The sequence below is a fragment of the Ambystoma mexicanum genome, chromosome 5q, assembly GCF_040938575.1.
Source record: "Ambystoma mexicanum isolate Mex_15411 chromosome 5q, UKY_AmexF1_1, whole genome shotgun sequence".
Lineage (NCBI taxonomy): Eukaryota > Metazoa > Chordata > Amphibia > Caudata > Ambystomatidae > Ambystoma > Ambystoma mexicanum.
In genome coordinates, this window is record NC_090933.1 from 524,388,298 (window position 1) to 524,404,051 (window position 15,754).

Below are 15,754 nucleotides of genomic sequence, written 5' to 3' on the forward strand. Positions count from 1 at the left end.
TTTATTGGTTAACTGGCCAAGGGACTTGAGTGTCTCGTATTCGTCCTTGGCATTTTTCAGTGCGTCTTCGACTGCCTTACCAAACAACAGATCGGCTTCCACCGGTTTGTCCAACAATGATGCCTGTGTTTCTGCCTTAAAACCAGACTGCCGTAACCACGCATGTCTCTTGATAACAGTACCTTCTGCTATCAATCTGCCTGCGTTGTCCGCGGCGTCGAAGGTTGCTTTCAAAATGCAACCAGACACGGCTCTACCCTCTGCGGAAATCCGAGCTAATTGGCCCTTTAACGGTTCAGGAGCAGAGGCTATGAGAGCCACGACTTCTTCCCACTGATGGCAGTTGTAGCTGGCCAACAGGGTGGTGGAGTTAGCAATCCTTGCTTGATAGGCGGACGTTGAGGCTACCTTCCTGCCTAAACCATATAGTTTTTTGCTCTCCTTGTCGGGAGGAGCTTCTGACGAAGACAAGGGTGTCCCAGCCCTCTTACGAGTGTTGGTGACAACTAGGGAGTCTGGCTTCAGATGTCCTCTTATATAGAGAGGGTCAGACTGTGCCGCCCTGAAAAGTTTTTCAACCCTGGGATTGACTGCTCTGGTGAGGTTTGGGTTCACCAGGGACGGATCTATTCTCCGCTGAATGGATTTAAGGATAGGGATGGTCTGGGCAACAGGCCTCCTTTCTCCCACTAACTCTTCTGCGAAGTCCCTTTCCTCCAGTACACCGTGGGTGTCAATGTGGAAATGTTCTGCTGCGCGAGCGAGAACCTCATTTAGGAGGGGTTGGTTATCGACCGGGGAGTCGGTAACCGGGGCTTCGTTCTCTACCGGAGAATCTACTCTGTATGTTTCCGGGTTATCCTCTTCTTCTTCCTGGTCCTCATCATCCCCATAGTAGCCCGTCCCGGTTTGCTCTCCTATCATACCAAATTCTTGGTCTTCACAAAAGGAAGCCTCTCCTTGATACCGTGACTATGGAGTTGCGTAAGGTTGTACCTCGAAGGGTTCAGATCTCATCGGGGTTTCAAACCTGGCCTTCTTACTCAGGGGGATAGGATCAGTAGAGCCTGAGGGTGTGGCCCCTTGTGGATCATACGAGAGGAAATGTTCTGGATTTTTATCATAAAAATCAGCCAAAGAAGACATTCTTGACATGACCCTATCTATGTCTTCACTGGACCATTTTTTGGAACTGGGAATGACTCTCTCAGCAAGTCTATGGGATTTATCTTGAGTAGCTTTGCTGGTTGTGGACCTATCAGCAGACCTGGGTTTGTCTGTCTGTTTAGAGGGGGTGGAGTGTTTCACAGGTGTGGAAGAATGTACAGGTAGTTTCTTCTGCTGTTTTCCCCCCTCCCCGTGCGTAGAAAAATGTTTTCCCTGTCCCTTAGTGGCTCCGGAGTTTTTCGACGCCTGGCGTCGAGGATCGGGAGAGGTGTCCCTGTCCTTCGAGCGTGGGGCCTCGCTGGCTTTAATTGCGGGCTCCGACTCCTGGAGCGCGGCCTGGGGGTGGGAGTCGTCTTTGTCTTCCGACGATCGAACTTCTGTTAGCCTAGGGAGCGAGGCACTCTTGGCAAGAGTGGATGATTGCCTGGAATCATGCGGCGATCTTGATCGAGAGCGCCCAGAGGACACCGAATCGGACCGTTCTGTCTGTGCCTCTTTCTGAGAACTCGACGTTGTGGAGTCTCGGTTGGACTTAGTGTGTTTAGTGTGTGTAGTATGTGAAGCGCTTGTGTTGCCGGGGGTCTTCCCCATAGCCGCCCTGCCGGACGACCTTCCGAGGTCGGGGACTTGCGCTCGGCTGTCTTTCGACGCCGTAATGCCCTCGCCGTTCGAAAGTACGGCGTCGCTGCCATCGCTGAAGGCGCCCTCCGCTGCCATGGCCGCCTGCCTGGCGTGGTGGGCCCAACGCTTCGTCGAACGGTCCTTAAGTGTCTTAGGTTTAAACCTACTACACGCTCTGCAGTTCGCTTCGGGGTGGTCCCTCGGCAAGCAGAGATTGCACGTGGCGTGCCTGTCGACCCAAGGGTATTTGCGATTGCACTTGGGGCAGAATTGAAAAGGGGTACCCTCCATACGCACCTTGAGGCAGCGGGCTGTTAAGTGTAGGAAATGTATAAGGTGTACCTATATACCAAGAGTGAAGAGTATGTACCACCCCCCACTCTCCCTACTTGCAGGGCCGAGGCCAGCGGCCTACCAGGCCCGGGCCGAGGCCAGCGGCCTTCCGAGGCCCAAATCCATCGTGCAGCAGCCGACGGTCGATTTCTTCTCCAGCCGCCGTCGAGTGTCGAAGTTCGACGTTGGGGTGGGGAAGGATGTCAATAGATTACTATTTTATATTTTAGCAAAAGTATGGCTAAGGCCAGGGGACTCCGCAAAATGCTTCCGACCAGTATGGCGGAAAAAAACAATCTGAGGATCCTAGACGCGTGAGGGATCTTGGGTACAGTGGACGTCACACTAGGGATAGTATTACTGGCACGCCCTGTGTCGACGCCCATTTTCGAGTTTCGAAAAACAAACTGTAATACTCCGCAGCTTCCACTAGATGTCGGCCTATGCACAGCATGTGATCTAAGTAGATTCCACAAGCCTCAGAAAAATAAATACAAATACAAATCATAGCCGCATTTCTTTTTTTAAAGGTGGAAATGGGTTTCTTTTCAATGGGGATTTTGGCTTTTGCTGCAAGCAACGCTGCTTTTTCCACTTTCTTCCTTTTATTTATGTCGGAACACAGTGGCAATCTCCTTCAATGTGCCCCCTTTGTTCCATCCTGCCCGATGTGTGCTTGGCAGGACGGTGCAGCCATTTTTGTTGTTGTTACCAAACACAGTTTTGAGCCATGGCGCTCATAGGAGCCAGGGCAACCCTTTTGTGGTTTCTGCGCAACTGCAGCTTGGTGATGTGGAGAAATGCTGTTGAGTGGGTCAATATATCCCAAAACACCTGGTGGCAGCCCAAATAGGCATGATACTGGATTGGTCTCAACTTGATAAGAAAAAATGGGTAGAGGTGGAGCAGGGGGCTACAGGGTTAACGCTCAGTACCCTTCTGTTCATATCACAGGCCACACTGTGATGTGGGGGGACCACTCCTCCCCTCCACAATGGCGCTTCCATACTGGAACAGAGGCTGCGGCTTGCTTAGGATCCCTGTGGGACTAGGCCCACTTTCACCAAATATGGGGAATCTTAAGCTTGAGATTGAGACCTGGGGGAGTCTCAATCAAGTCTTTAACTCACTGTACCTTTCACAGAGGAGAAATTTCCATCTGCATATCAGTCTTTGTCCTGCCCAGGGGCAGTCCAGCACCGAAATGCTAGGCAATTCTCCTCTGAATAAGAGTACCAACAGCAAACTCAGACACGTGTTTCGGCCTAGTCGGGCCTCATCAGTGAGGTGGAGCTGTGCCTCTTGTTTTGCATATTAAGTAGCTTTGGGTTTTACCCTAACTTACCAGGGGAATCCAGACGTGGACCCCTTGCTCACTGTTCTTAGAGAGGCACAGCTCCACCTCACTGTTGAGGCCCGGCTAGGCCGAAACACGTGTCTGGGGTTGCTGTTGGTACTCTTGTTCAGAAGAGAACTGTCTAGCATTTCGTGCTGGACTGCCCCTGGGCAGAACAAAGACTGATATGCAGGGATATTTGTCCTCTGTGAAAGGGACAATGAGCTAAAGACTTGGCCGAGACTCTCCCAGGGGCCATCCACCCAAGAACAGGTCAATGGGCCGTGTTCGTGCCAGTAGAAGGACTCCCAGAACCCCTCTTGTTTTGCCTTTTTGGAACTATGTTGTCTTGAACCTGGGGAAGGGAGCCCTGAGAATTTGTGGAATCATTTTGAACTTAGGGAAGGGGAGATGAAAGTAAGCCAGGAGCTGGAAAAAGCTCAGAACTTTATTTGGAACCCTATTTCATGTGTTGCTGACATCCTTACACATTGTTTAGCTTTAGTTGTGAGTGCAAGTATAGGTTTTGGACACAGACAGACCTTTTAAGTTGAACTTCCTGACTCAGAGTTTCCTTAGTTTGTTTAGGTAGGGAAATAACACCTTAGTATAGGGTAAGTTAGGCCTTCAACCATGCTAACATTTGAGTTAATAAATCACTTTTGTTTCAACTTTGAATCTGTTGTCTGCGTCAAGCTTCATGATGCCTTCACACGGACTACCCGTTTCACAGCCAAGAAAGAGTTACACACCTTCTGCATGCACTTGTTCAGTATAATCAGGTAATACAGTCAATGAGCATGAGCCCCACTTGATATTTCCTCTGGAGCTTCAACAGAGCCTCCCTGTCAAAGTAATTGAGGAGTTTAGCAATGATAGCACACAAAGGAAGGTAGTTTCACTAATGCTCCAAGCCGCTCAACATTAAAAGCAGAGGAGAAACAATATGGTCCCATCAATGTCACCAGTAACTTCTCGATGAAGCTTGTCGGATCTTTACCCTCCTCCCCTTCTGCCAGACTTACGATCCTATTATTGTTGCACCAGTCCATCCTTTCTGCATCCTTCATGCGCCTCTACATAGTATTAGATCGAGCCTGCAGAACTTGCAACTATGCTAAAGGTTCTGATATTCTTTTCCACTTCAATCACCTTAGATCCAGTCGAAGCCAACCTTTCTGGCACTTTCCTCAGATCTCGACTCTGCAACAATACATCAATGAACACTGCATCGTATTTTAATCTCCAATGCCGTTCTACTATCCTGTATGGCCTTCCCAATTTCTGTAGCAGGCATCCTCCAGGTCTTGCAGCAACTCGTTGGGCCCAGTTACCATCCCTGCTGTGTTCAGACCCATTTTTGTTTGTTTGGCTCCCCTTATGGGATTTTCCTAATGTCACACTTCTGCAACACTCACAGCAACTTCTAAATTCAATCCGTCAGACACTGCCACTATTCATCAACCCAGTGCATGTCAACAAACCTTATGGAGCTTGCATGCGCCTCTGTGATGCACCTTCGAAGAAATGTACTTCTAGATACAGACTTACTCTTCTTCCTTCCTGACCAATCATGTCCAACAGTTTAAAGCCACATCTACTTTGGCTCGGTTGTAGAAGGCGAATGCTATCGCTCAAGCTAAGATTGTTCCATCTTGCAAAATTGGCACCACCTTCCACCAGCAACATATTCTTCTCCCTGCCATTGTACGCCTTCCCATTTCCTCCATTAGCACAGGAAGCGGTGAAGTGTGCTGTGTACCCACAGTAACCTCTGCTATTGTCCGATTCCTTTCACTGCTCTAGCGTTCGCTGCTCTACACTTGAAGTAGAGCATGGCCCTGACGCCACCGATCATCCATTGATACACTCATGCCCACTATCTCGGTAGTCACATGGTCAGAGAATCAACAATCTCTTCTGGCCTAATACAGATGCCACCCGTTTCAACTTATTCAGCTCAGCTCTTCCAGGACTTCACTATTAACACTGTTTTCAGTCCATGGGCTTTGTGTTATTCCATTAATAACCAGGATCAAACGGGCAGCGGCAAGGCCTCCCGTCTTGGGAGGATAGCTCAAGGGCAACGTGCTCGCCTTGGAAGCAAGACGACACGTAGCAACACAGGTTCGATCCCCGGGTCAGCGCTTAGAAACCTCTGGGTATTAAGCGTGTTCTAAAAAACATATCATATCAAGGAGCTCTGCTAAAGTGCAGCCTCTTCTCATGTCCGCCAACCACTCCCCCTAATTTTTTGTTGATTAATGTGGAAGATGCCAAGGAGCAGGTATAAGGCATGAGTTTTGAGAAGTCAAGAGGCGATAAAGATGGTTTGAGAGATTTGCAGGGTGGACACTGTATGCAACCTGTGAACAAATGGAAGGTGGCAGGGATGAAGCAGGAGAGGTGGTTGGAGAAGAAGCAATCAAGCAGGGAGTAGCTAGGACAATATTACTGATTCTAGAGACCTTTTCTCTGGAGGGATTGCACATTTTGTCACAAGGAGCCTTGCCACAAAATGGTGAGGATGGGTAGCAAGGGTGTTAGGAGTGAATCCCTGGAGTATATTGAAGTGTTTGGCAGAGCTGTTGGGAGTTTTTGAAATTCCTGAAAAGGAGAACTTTTTTTGCAGAAAGAATTTGTATTTTTAGGCTCTGGTGTGGTATAAGAACTTGTCCTTTTGGATTGAGGTTTTTTCCACTTTCTTTCTAGTTTGCAGCCTTCCATTTTCATGAGGAGCAGAGCAACAGCGAACCTTGGAAAGATGGCATGAAACGAAGAGGGGTGTGGGATCAGGACAGTTAGTTTTAGGGAACCAGAAAGAGTGGAATGGGGAACGGAAGGAGATAGAGAAATGATCAGACCAGAAAAGGGCACTGGTTGACATGGAGGGAAGATCAATTTATATGTGAATAGGTGGTCAAGAATGGGACATAGGCAAAGAGTGGGGACCCAGATCGCCTGTATAAATCCTGAAAGGTTATAGCGTCAGTAAGCAACAATGTTTGAGTCCAAAGGGGGTCATCGAACAAGAACTTGAAGTGTGCTACTATGATTTTATTGGCAGAATTGATAAGGGAGGAGAGGAAGTTGTGAAATAGTTCAAGAAAGAAAGACAAAGGAGGAGAGTGATAGATCATGTCAATGAGGATGGAGTTATTAAGAGTTGAGTGATCATTTTGAAGCGCAGTGTTCAAAGGAATCTTTACATTGGTAGAGTGAGAAGGGAGCAAGAGGTATTTTTTGAGGAGGATCGCTATGCCAGCCCCTCTCTCTTTTCTTCTGATGGTCTTGGTGGGAGATGCAATATTCAGGGCGAGGAGATGGTGGGTGAGTCGGGGGAGAACCACTATTCAGAGAGGCAAAGGCAGTCAGGGCTGTTGTCATAAATGTGGTTAAAGATATGCAAATCATTTTTATAGCGGGTCTAGCATTGAGAAAGAGACCGTGGAGTGAATTAGGAGGACTGAGACAGGAGGGGTTGGCTATACCAATATTACTACACAGAACACAGGGTGAATTTGCGTAATGAAGCAGAGAAACCTGAGAGGCATGAAGGGGAGGGATGAGGGAGAATGTGTGATCATGCTGGAAGTAGTGAGACGTAGTGCAGGTTTCTGGACATTTAGGACACAATGTAGAGGATCAAACTAGGTTTTAGAACTTGGCGGAAGAACACACCATACAGGGATAGGACGAGCTAAAGGCTACAGAAGTCATAAGATTGATCTTAGTTAAAGCTAGCATAATCTAGGTGATGTGGGGTCTCCATTGGAGTAAGGGAATCATTTTAACAGAAGTATTCAGGGTTGTAACAGAGGTTGGAGACGTGAATTAGAGGGGTGAAGGTAGGGGGAAGTCTATATTGCAGTTAGAAGTAATGTGCCAGTTGCTACAGGAATACTCAGTAGTCAGGGACAAAAGTTAGATTAGAGAAGTGGGGCAAAGTAGACAGAAGCTGCAAGGAATTTCTGTAGATGAGGGTCTGTGTAGACAGGGACACTATAGCCATTCTATGAGGGAGACACCACCAGTAGGGGGCTGGCTCGGAATAGAGAAGATTGGCGATGTAAGTGATGCAACAAGCTGAAGGGAGACTCCTAGAAAGTAAGAAAGAGAAGGTCCATCGGGAAAAGGAAGATGTGAGTGGAGGCCTTCGGAAACTAGTACAGAGGGTCACTGACCTTTAATCTAAGGCTGCTGAGGGTACCCTTACAATAACTTACATCAATGTTGAGCCAGTGGAATAATTATGCGGTTTCAGTTGTTGGTAGCCCACTATGAAATTATTTTTTAGAGTCTAGCCAGGAGATGAAAATAACTAATTCAGTGCCTAGAGCAAATTCAAGGGAGAAGTAGACAGATGTAAGCTCTTTACCTCTTCTGCTGGCATCAAAAAAGGACTTGCACCCCACCAGCTACTACCCCTCTGCATCAGGAATTGGTTACCACAGAAAGTGTAAGAGTAGCTTCCATTGGGAGGGACCCATCACTACAGTCAGGAGAAAGTTGCAGTACATTTTAAAAACAGGAAAGCTTTACCAGCACAGACATGAATCTGAATTTGCTACAGGAAGAATTGTTGACAACGATGGGTGCAGGCTGCACAACATAGGACGAGCTCACACTGTGGAGTGGAGATAGCAGTAACCAGAGACCAGTGGCAGGAGTATGTGTGTGAGCCACAGAGCTCTGCGCTGGCTGCTGTCAAGGCCGGTGTAGGAGAGCCACATGCTGGACAATAGCTGGGGCAGTGGCCAGTCAACCTGTCGGAATGGCATGCAGGCACCAGGTGCTGGTTACGTGACACGCCAACTCCACTTGGAGAAACCAGATTCAGGAGCCACAAGGGGGGGACCCCACAATGCCATAGGAGCCACAAAAGGCACTTTCAAGAGATCAAGGGAGCCAAGGGTAGTTGATGAGGATGAAAGACGAGGGGGTAGGCTGCAAGGCGAGTGTGTTGCTTGGGTGGCCCTGGTTGGGCTTCAGGTCCAGAGACACCCAATATTTTCCCTTCTAAAAGGACTGGGGACCCTGACACATAATCCCATTCCCCTATTGAAATACCCGTCTTTAACATTTCCTTTTGTCAAGATCTTGCTCAGTAGGTGAAAGTCTGGGATTTTTCAGGGAATCTTGCTTAATGGGAGATAAAGAAGTATCTGGAATACCAGCACTTTTCTAACTTCTTCGGTGAAGCCAGCTCAGTGATGCATTTACAGAGAAGTTCCACAACCTATGGAGCCAAGCAAAAATGGTGTCCTGAAGTGAGGAGAAAATGGGCAAAAACAGTAACTGGAGGAAGGCTATACCAACCAACAGGGGTTTTGACCCTCTTGGGTCTTTATCAATGCGTGTGGTTTGATAGTTAAAAGCGGGTGTTATATCAGGTGAGGATTCTATGTAATCTCATATGGCGCACAGAACTGTTGGCGTACAAACGCATGTGTTGGGGCCCTATTGTGGCCAGAGATATTACTATCCTTGGAAGATATCCTGGGCGGAAATAGATCCTTATAAGCAAGTTCAAACAAATGCTCTACCAGGCTGTGTCGGGCCTGCTGGGGAGTGTTGCCTCGTGGTAGTGATGCTTCGAAAGGTGAAATCCTTCAATATAATCCTCACATGATACAACACCCGCTTTGAACTATCAAACCCTACTAAAGACCACATGCCATGATGAAGTCCAGGAGGGTCGAAACACATGTTGGTTGGAATATAAATTAAAATAACCCTCATGATCAACATTACTATTCATGGTCAATTCTTTGACACCATATGAATCTTTATTTTGAACCAACAACCCAGTGCCGAAGTGACTAGGGCTTTATCCGGGCTTCTACTTTACCTAATTGGAGACGGAAGGGCACCGTCTCTCTCGAACCCCATCATAGGTAGCAGGGTCAGACTGGTCAGCGGAGTGATCTCCACATTCCAGTGCCCTACCTTTCTCCTTGTTTAATAATACGTTTCAACATATGTGCAATATTTGCAAGGACTGGTCCCTACCCAATAGAAGCGACTCTTAAACTTTCTGTGGTAACCGATTCCTGATGCAGAGGGTTAATATTTGCAAGGACTGACATTTGAATGCAGCCCTAGTTGCACGACCCACTGAATCTTGGGGCCCAGTGCAAACAATTCTTTTGTGATTCTTTATGTTGTTATTATTATTTTCCTCTTGTTCTTTGAGTTTCCATGTCATGTGGACTTGTGATGGTAGCACCGCTTGGTCGGTTGTTTTTTCTAGGTGGTGTGTTGGGGTCTCAACTCCAGACTCTACCCTGGGTCCCTGTCTATCCAAACAGCTTCTATTTGGTTCAGTTGGGATCTGGAGCAATTTATTACTGTCAATTGTGTTTTAGTTACCCCTGATGTCGCATGACTGTGTATTGTTCCAAGTCAATTTCGAATTGTTCCTATTAAAGTATCCCTTTTTGGGAAAACTCAATTTTGTTTCACACCCTTTGATAAAGTTCTAAATATTGATAGGAATTCTAGCTTCTGTGGGTTTTTCAGTTAGAGTCAACAATGGGTTCTTGCAAATGATTGTGGCTTTCCTCCTAAATGTGTGCGTCGTGGTAAAGTGACTCATATGTTCCTGGGTGGCCACTTAAATATTTCAGTATCAAATCTGCTGCTAGATCCCTTTAAAAGGTAAGTAATCTATGTGGCGATAACCACTGGAAAAACTAGTTCCTGCTTCAGCGTATATGGTTAACATCTGAATAAATAGACATTTCAAATTTACAATATGTTGAGCGACCTGTGGATGACCTAATTTCAACATACTCACACTGATGGGAAATGCACATTCTCAAGATGATGGGGAATACGGAAGAAAAGGAACACTTGTAAACATATATTTATGTAGGGAAAGGTGACACTAGATCCACAAGCAAATGCATGCCTGTACATATATGCATGTACACGCAGAGACAACTTGTCCACTTACTTCAACCTCGACAGGAAACGTGTAACTGTGACGTAGATTAATAAGGTTTTCAAAAATAAGCACGTTCTGTAAAAAAAAGAAAATAGAAAACACATTACAAATTATGACTACATATTCAAAATCTTACAATACAATATTTGTAAGACTGAAAGTTCAGGGTACAGTTTGTTAACCCTCCATTATTTTGAACACCCCACAGAAATGTGAATAGGAATGGATTTCTCAATATTGCTCAGATACAAAAACAAAAGAGGAAATGAAAATGCTCTGAACAATAAGAACACATTTCACAAAAAATATACAGTTCTCATCACATGCTCCTTGATAAGAGATAATTGTACACACTCTACAGCCCCCACAATGCAAATGGAATGGCCTTTGCTTCTTCGTACCACCCTGAAATGCACATTTCAGTCAAGGATAGTCAACAGAGGATAGCACAGGGGCAACGTGCTGGTCTTGAAAGCAAGACCACGCGGAGAAACAGAGGTTCGAATCCAGGATCCACGCTTAGAAACCAAACCCCGGTCTGGTATTAGGCACGTTATAAATAAAATAAATAAGGCCAATTATTCACATTTGTCTGAGGACACCTGCATTTCTCACTGTAAGCATAAATAATAACTTTAAAAAATACAGTTTATATTTGGACTGGAAATAAATATGGATGAACTACACATTTTTGTTTGTAGGGTCAACTTGATGACAGTGAAAGTCATTTATTGAGACAGTGTGGATATTGAAAATCTGCTTTTGTAAGGAAAAGAATACGAAAATATAGTGCATGATGACACAACGTATGCATAACGAGGATCCATCTGTTATATGGTCTGTTATATGTACATCAATATCCCTGTATCTACATATATATATTTAGGATAAATAATTGTATTTCTGGTACTTGTATCTACTTAGACTCACATGCTATGGATAGGCCGACATCTAGTGGAAGCTGCAGAGCATTACAGTTCTTGTTTTCGAAACTCGAAAAAGGACGTCAACATGGCATGCCAGTAATACTAACCCTAGTGTGACGTCCACTGTACCCATGGTCCTTCACGCGTCAAGGTTTTTGAAATGAGGTTGCATGAAGTGTAGCGTGAGTACAGGTGTATTAAAGGTGATATGTATCAGATAGAGCTCAAATAAACATCTATGCACCTTCTTTCCAAGGGTAAGAAGGGTGGGCGCATGTGAATCTAAGCAGATACAAGCATCAGAAATACGATAACTGTGAATAATGTATCCCTTCCGAGGCTTGTGGAATCTGCTAAAATCACATGCTATGCATAGATTAGCGAGCAGTGTTAGGAGAAGGTGGTGGGTGGTGAGAAGGCCCAGCGGCAAATAGATGTTTTAGAACCGCTTGTCCCACCTGTGTATCTGCTTTAGAACGAGTGTCAATGCAGTAGTGCTAAGAGAACGTGTGTACTGAGCTCCATGTATCTACTTTGCAAATGGTGTCCAGAGGGACGTTTGGAATAAAAGCCAAAGTAGCTCCTCTACCCCTGGTGGAGTGAGTTCCTGGTGTGAAAGGCAGTGTTTTGCTTGTAAAGAGTAACAGTGCTGTATGTATCTGACTATCCATCTGGAGATATCTTTCTTGGAAATGTGGTCCCCTTCTCTGCCTGGTGCTTCAGAGACAAAAAGTTGGTCTGTTTTTCCGAGCGGTCTGGTCTTGTTTACATAGTAAAGGACCGCCCTCCTTACATCTAGTGCATGGAGTTTTTTCTCAGCTGAGCTTGTGGGGTTCTGGAAGAAGGCCGGTAGCTCAATGGATTGGTTTACGTGAAATTTGGAAATTAATTTAGGTGAAAACCTAGGGTGTGTTCGTAAAACAAATGTGTCCTTGTAGATGACAAAGAATGGGTCTTGCACTGACAATGCTTGAAGTTCACTAACCCTTCTTATGGATGTAATAGTCCCCAAGAAGGCAGTCTTAAATGTGAGCTGTTTCAGACTTGACTTATGCATAGGCTGAAAGGGGGCTCCCATGATTTTAGCAAGTACTACATTGAGATCCCAGCCTGGCGCTGGGTTGGAAATTGGAAGATGGAGTCTCTTAACTCGCTCCATAAATGCCCTAATGACGGGTGTTAGGCAGAATCCAGTGCAGTTCCCTTAGGGAGCACTACAATAGATTAGGACTACATGTGAGAGCAATAAAGCCCCTTTGGTATCAGTCTGTACCACAAAGATTTAGTTGGTAGCTGTGGCTGAGCAGTCAGACTTATCTCCAGAGGGAGGTGAGCAGTATTCAGGGTTTACACAATAGGTCTAATGTATTATGGCACAAGGAAACACTGACCAAAGTTTGTATTTAAAAAGTAGTTATATATTTATTTTATACAATTCTAATAAAACACATGTATCACAGTCATCAAGCAAGTTAAATTAAGTCAAAGGAAAAATATACACACTCCCAAGTCGAATTGTAGACCAAGTGCACCAAAGTGAAAACTGAGCAAAACGGCACAGTGAAAACTACACATTAAGATCCTCTAACAATTCCTCACAAGGGAGGGAAAACACAAGTTATCTAGAAATTGTTTCATGTACACCCTAGCAACGCTTCCCATTAGCTTGTGTACCAGTTCAGCAAGACAGTGCATCAGTATAGGCAATACTTAAAATGAAAACTGAGCAAAATGGCATTTCGCAGTATTTAAGAATGGGAAGGAAAGGGTAGTTAAAAGAAAAAGGTGCACCACACAGTTCTCAGTGAGAATCAATTTAAAGAAAGCAGATCTAACAAATGTGACCAGAGTCGGTAGGCTTGTGCCAGAGTCAGTGGTACAGGGCAAGGGCCCAGGAGCAAAAATGTTCTTGTAGCTGCAGTCAAGTCTTTGCTTAACGAAGTTGAAAAGGTAGTTGCAGAAGTTGAAAAGACAATGTTAAGAGAGAGGGGCGGCCAACCCAACAGGTAGGTAAAGGATTTAAAACACCTTTAGCACTACGAAGAAAGGGCGGCCTGGCGGAACAATGTTCCTTAAAATGAAGAAGTGGCTCCTGCGGTGGCGGTTGTTCCTGGTAGTTCCTGCAGTTCGGGTGATCCAGCAGAGGAAGAGAGGCTCTCGTCGTGGAGGAAGGTTCGAGTTACTGCACTACCCAGGGATGAAACCAGTCGCGGTGCTGCCCGACGAATAAAAGGTACGCTCCTTTAAATCGCGGTCTGGGTGGAATGGTGCCTGGCTATCCGGCCTCCGAGTACAGGGTACGGGAGATTCGACCAAGGCAGGTCCGGGAAGGAGATTGGCAAACTGGTTGGCCCCACCAGCTCAAGGGAAGAAGGCTCTTGCAGGTGAAGATATTCTCTCATCGTGTGGAGAAAAAGTGGTGAGAGGCTGCAGCAGGGCTTCACCGGTGGTTCAGTCGTTGCAGATGTCTTTGGCTTCTCTCCTCTTCGGCTTCTTAGTTCCAGTGGCGACGTCTTGCTCTTCTAGTCCTCAGGACCCTACTTTTATGCAAAAAGATCCCCATTCATACAGCCTAGCTGTCACTCACACAGTGGAGTGGTCATCTTGGCGGGAGACCCTCCAGCCTATCAGGATAGAGTGCGACATGGGTTGCTGAGGCAACCCTATCCAGGGGTCCTACTCCCCCTCCCACACAATGGACCCAGCGCAGACTCAGTGGCATTGAAAGGAGGGCTTCTCGGTAGAAGCCCGCCAAAAGGACGAACAAAGGATCCCCGACCTGGGTTAGGAGTTTAGAGAAAGACACGAAAAAGAAGTTATATTAAAGTTCTGGCAAATAAAACCTACTGGAGCAAAGTTAATATTAAAATGCACCGGCGGTATGTTAGAGGCTGTCAGAAAATGTGGTAGCCTCGAACAATGGGAAAATTCCATAGGGAAATATTTGTCGTTGAATATTTATGGTAGTAACCACTGCCATCAGCCAGAAACTTCTCTCGAAAATGAACATAGGGGAAACACTATTAACCCCTTCCAGTACCTCCATGGTAAAATGGGTTGTACTGGTTTAGTTCATAGGTTTCGACTAGTAAAGTCAATGGGGACTTTACATGCCCTGGGAGACAGTAGTCAGTCCCAGGGTATGGAGTATATGTTTGGGGGTCGCTACGACACTCCCGTGTCACTGTACCGAGGGTTCTGTGATGGTTCCTACGGGGTTCATGTTAATGTTAAAGGACATTTGTACCGTGCACTATCACCACCGCAGTGGTCCCCTGGTGCTCTGACGGCTCTGAAAAGGGGAGGAGAGGGGGTGGATTAGTGGGAATAAGCTGGAAAAGCGCAAGAGAGCAGTGATGTGCTGTTGGCAGCCTCAGCCCGGTGGGTCCGTTGGCTTGGTTTAGGGTGTTTTACGGTCCGTAGTCGTCGTGTGCTGTTGTGTAAGTCTATGTGTGCTTTGTTTTGTTGTTGCAGTGTTGTGAAGTTTGTGCGGATTGCAGCGTTTTAGGCTTGTGGTTGTGTTTGGTTAGAGTTTGAGAGGTGTATGCAGAGGGATGGAATTGTTAGTTGGTCAGTTGGCATTGCTGTCCTTGCAATTATGGGATTCCATAGGTATGGTCCAGCAGGAGGGGGAGTGAGCGTGTGGCAGAGGTGTTTTGACCTCTAGCCCTGTCAGAAGGCCCCCAGAGATCCGCACCTGGTGGGCAGGGCGGATGTTCATTTATACTGCCCAGAGCAGCGCGCAGTGAGAGAAGCTCACGGAGAACCAGAGAGGTCCCCTGCGGCCGTCCCTGTTTCAGGCTGGCTCATGGCTCTCCCCAACGCTGGGTCGAGAGTGTTGTGTCGGCCCGGAGTCGTGAGTGAGAGTACATCCAGATATCGGCATCTCCTCAAAGGCCATGAGCATCATGAATTCCTTTGTAAATGACATCTTTGAGCGCATCGCAGCAGAGGCAGCACGGCTCACACAGTACAACAAGCGATCCACCATCACCAGTCGTGAGGTTCAGACTGCAGTGCGCCTCCTCTAGGTAATGTATTGTTCAAGTCTATGGCAGTCTACGATATGGAAGGTAAGATAGAGTGACAGGGGCTTTCTGGAGTAGAGTAATTGCTCTACACCACACCCATGCCACACTCACAGTTATGTTGGTGTCTGCTGGCTTCCTTGGCTTCCCCTGCTGACACCTGCAGACACTTCCTGGAGCCGCCTCTGTTGGAGCCGCCTCTGTTGGAGCCGCCTCTGTTGGAGCCGCCTCTGTTGGAGCCGCCTCTGTTGGAGCCGCCTCTGTTGGAGCCGCCTCTGTTGGAGCCGCCTCTGTTGGAGCCGCCTCTGTTGGAGCCGCCTCTGTTAGAACCGCCCTTGGCCTTGGGGCCCTTAGCCGCAGGGGCTGCCAGGCAGAGGGCTGCCTGCCCTGCTGA

The 15,754-nt window shown here is 46.7% G+C and overlaps 1 protein-coding gene across 1 annotated transcript in view; it reads right to left on the minus strand.

Moving 5' to 3' along the window:
* PRKDC (protein kinase, DNA-activated, catalytic subunit) overlaps window positions 1-15,754 on the minus strand; it is a 3,362,625-nt gene that overhangs the window by 1,670,109 nt on the left and 1,676,762 nt on the right. Inside the window, exon 44 of the mRNA XM_069621025.1 lies at window positions 10,416-10,481. Within this exon, the coding sequence (XP_069477126.1) occupies window positions 10,416-10,481 (66 nt within the window). The remainder of the gene's footprint in view (window positions 1-10,415; window positions 10,482-15,754) is intronic.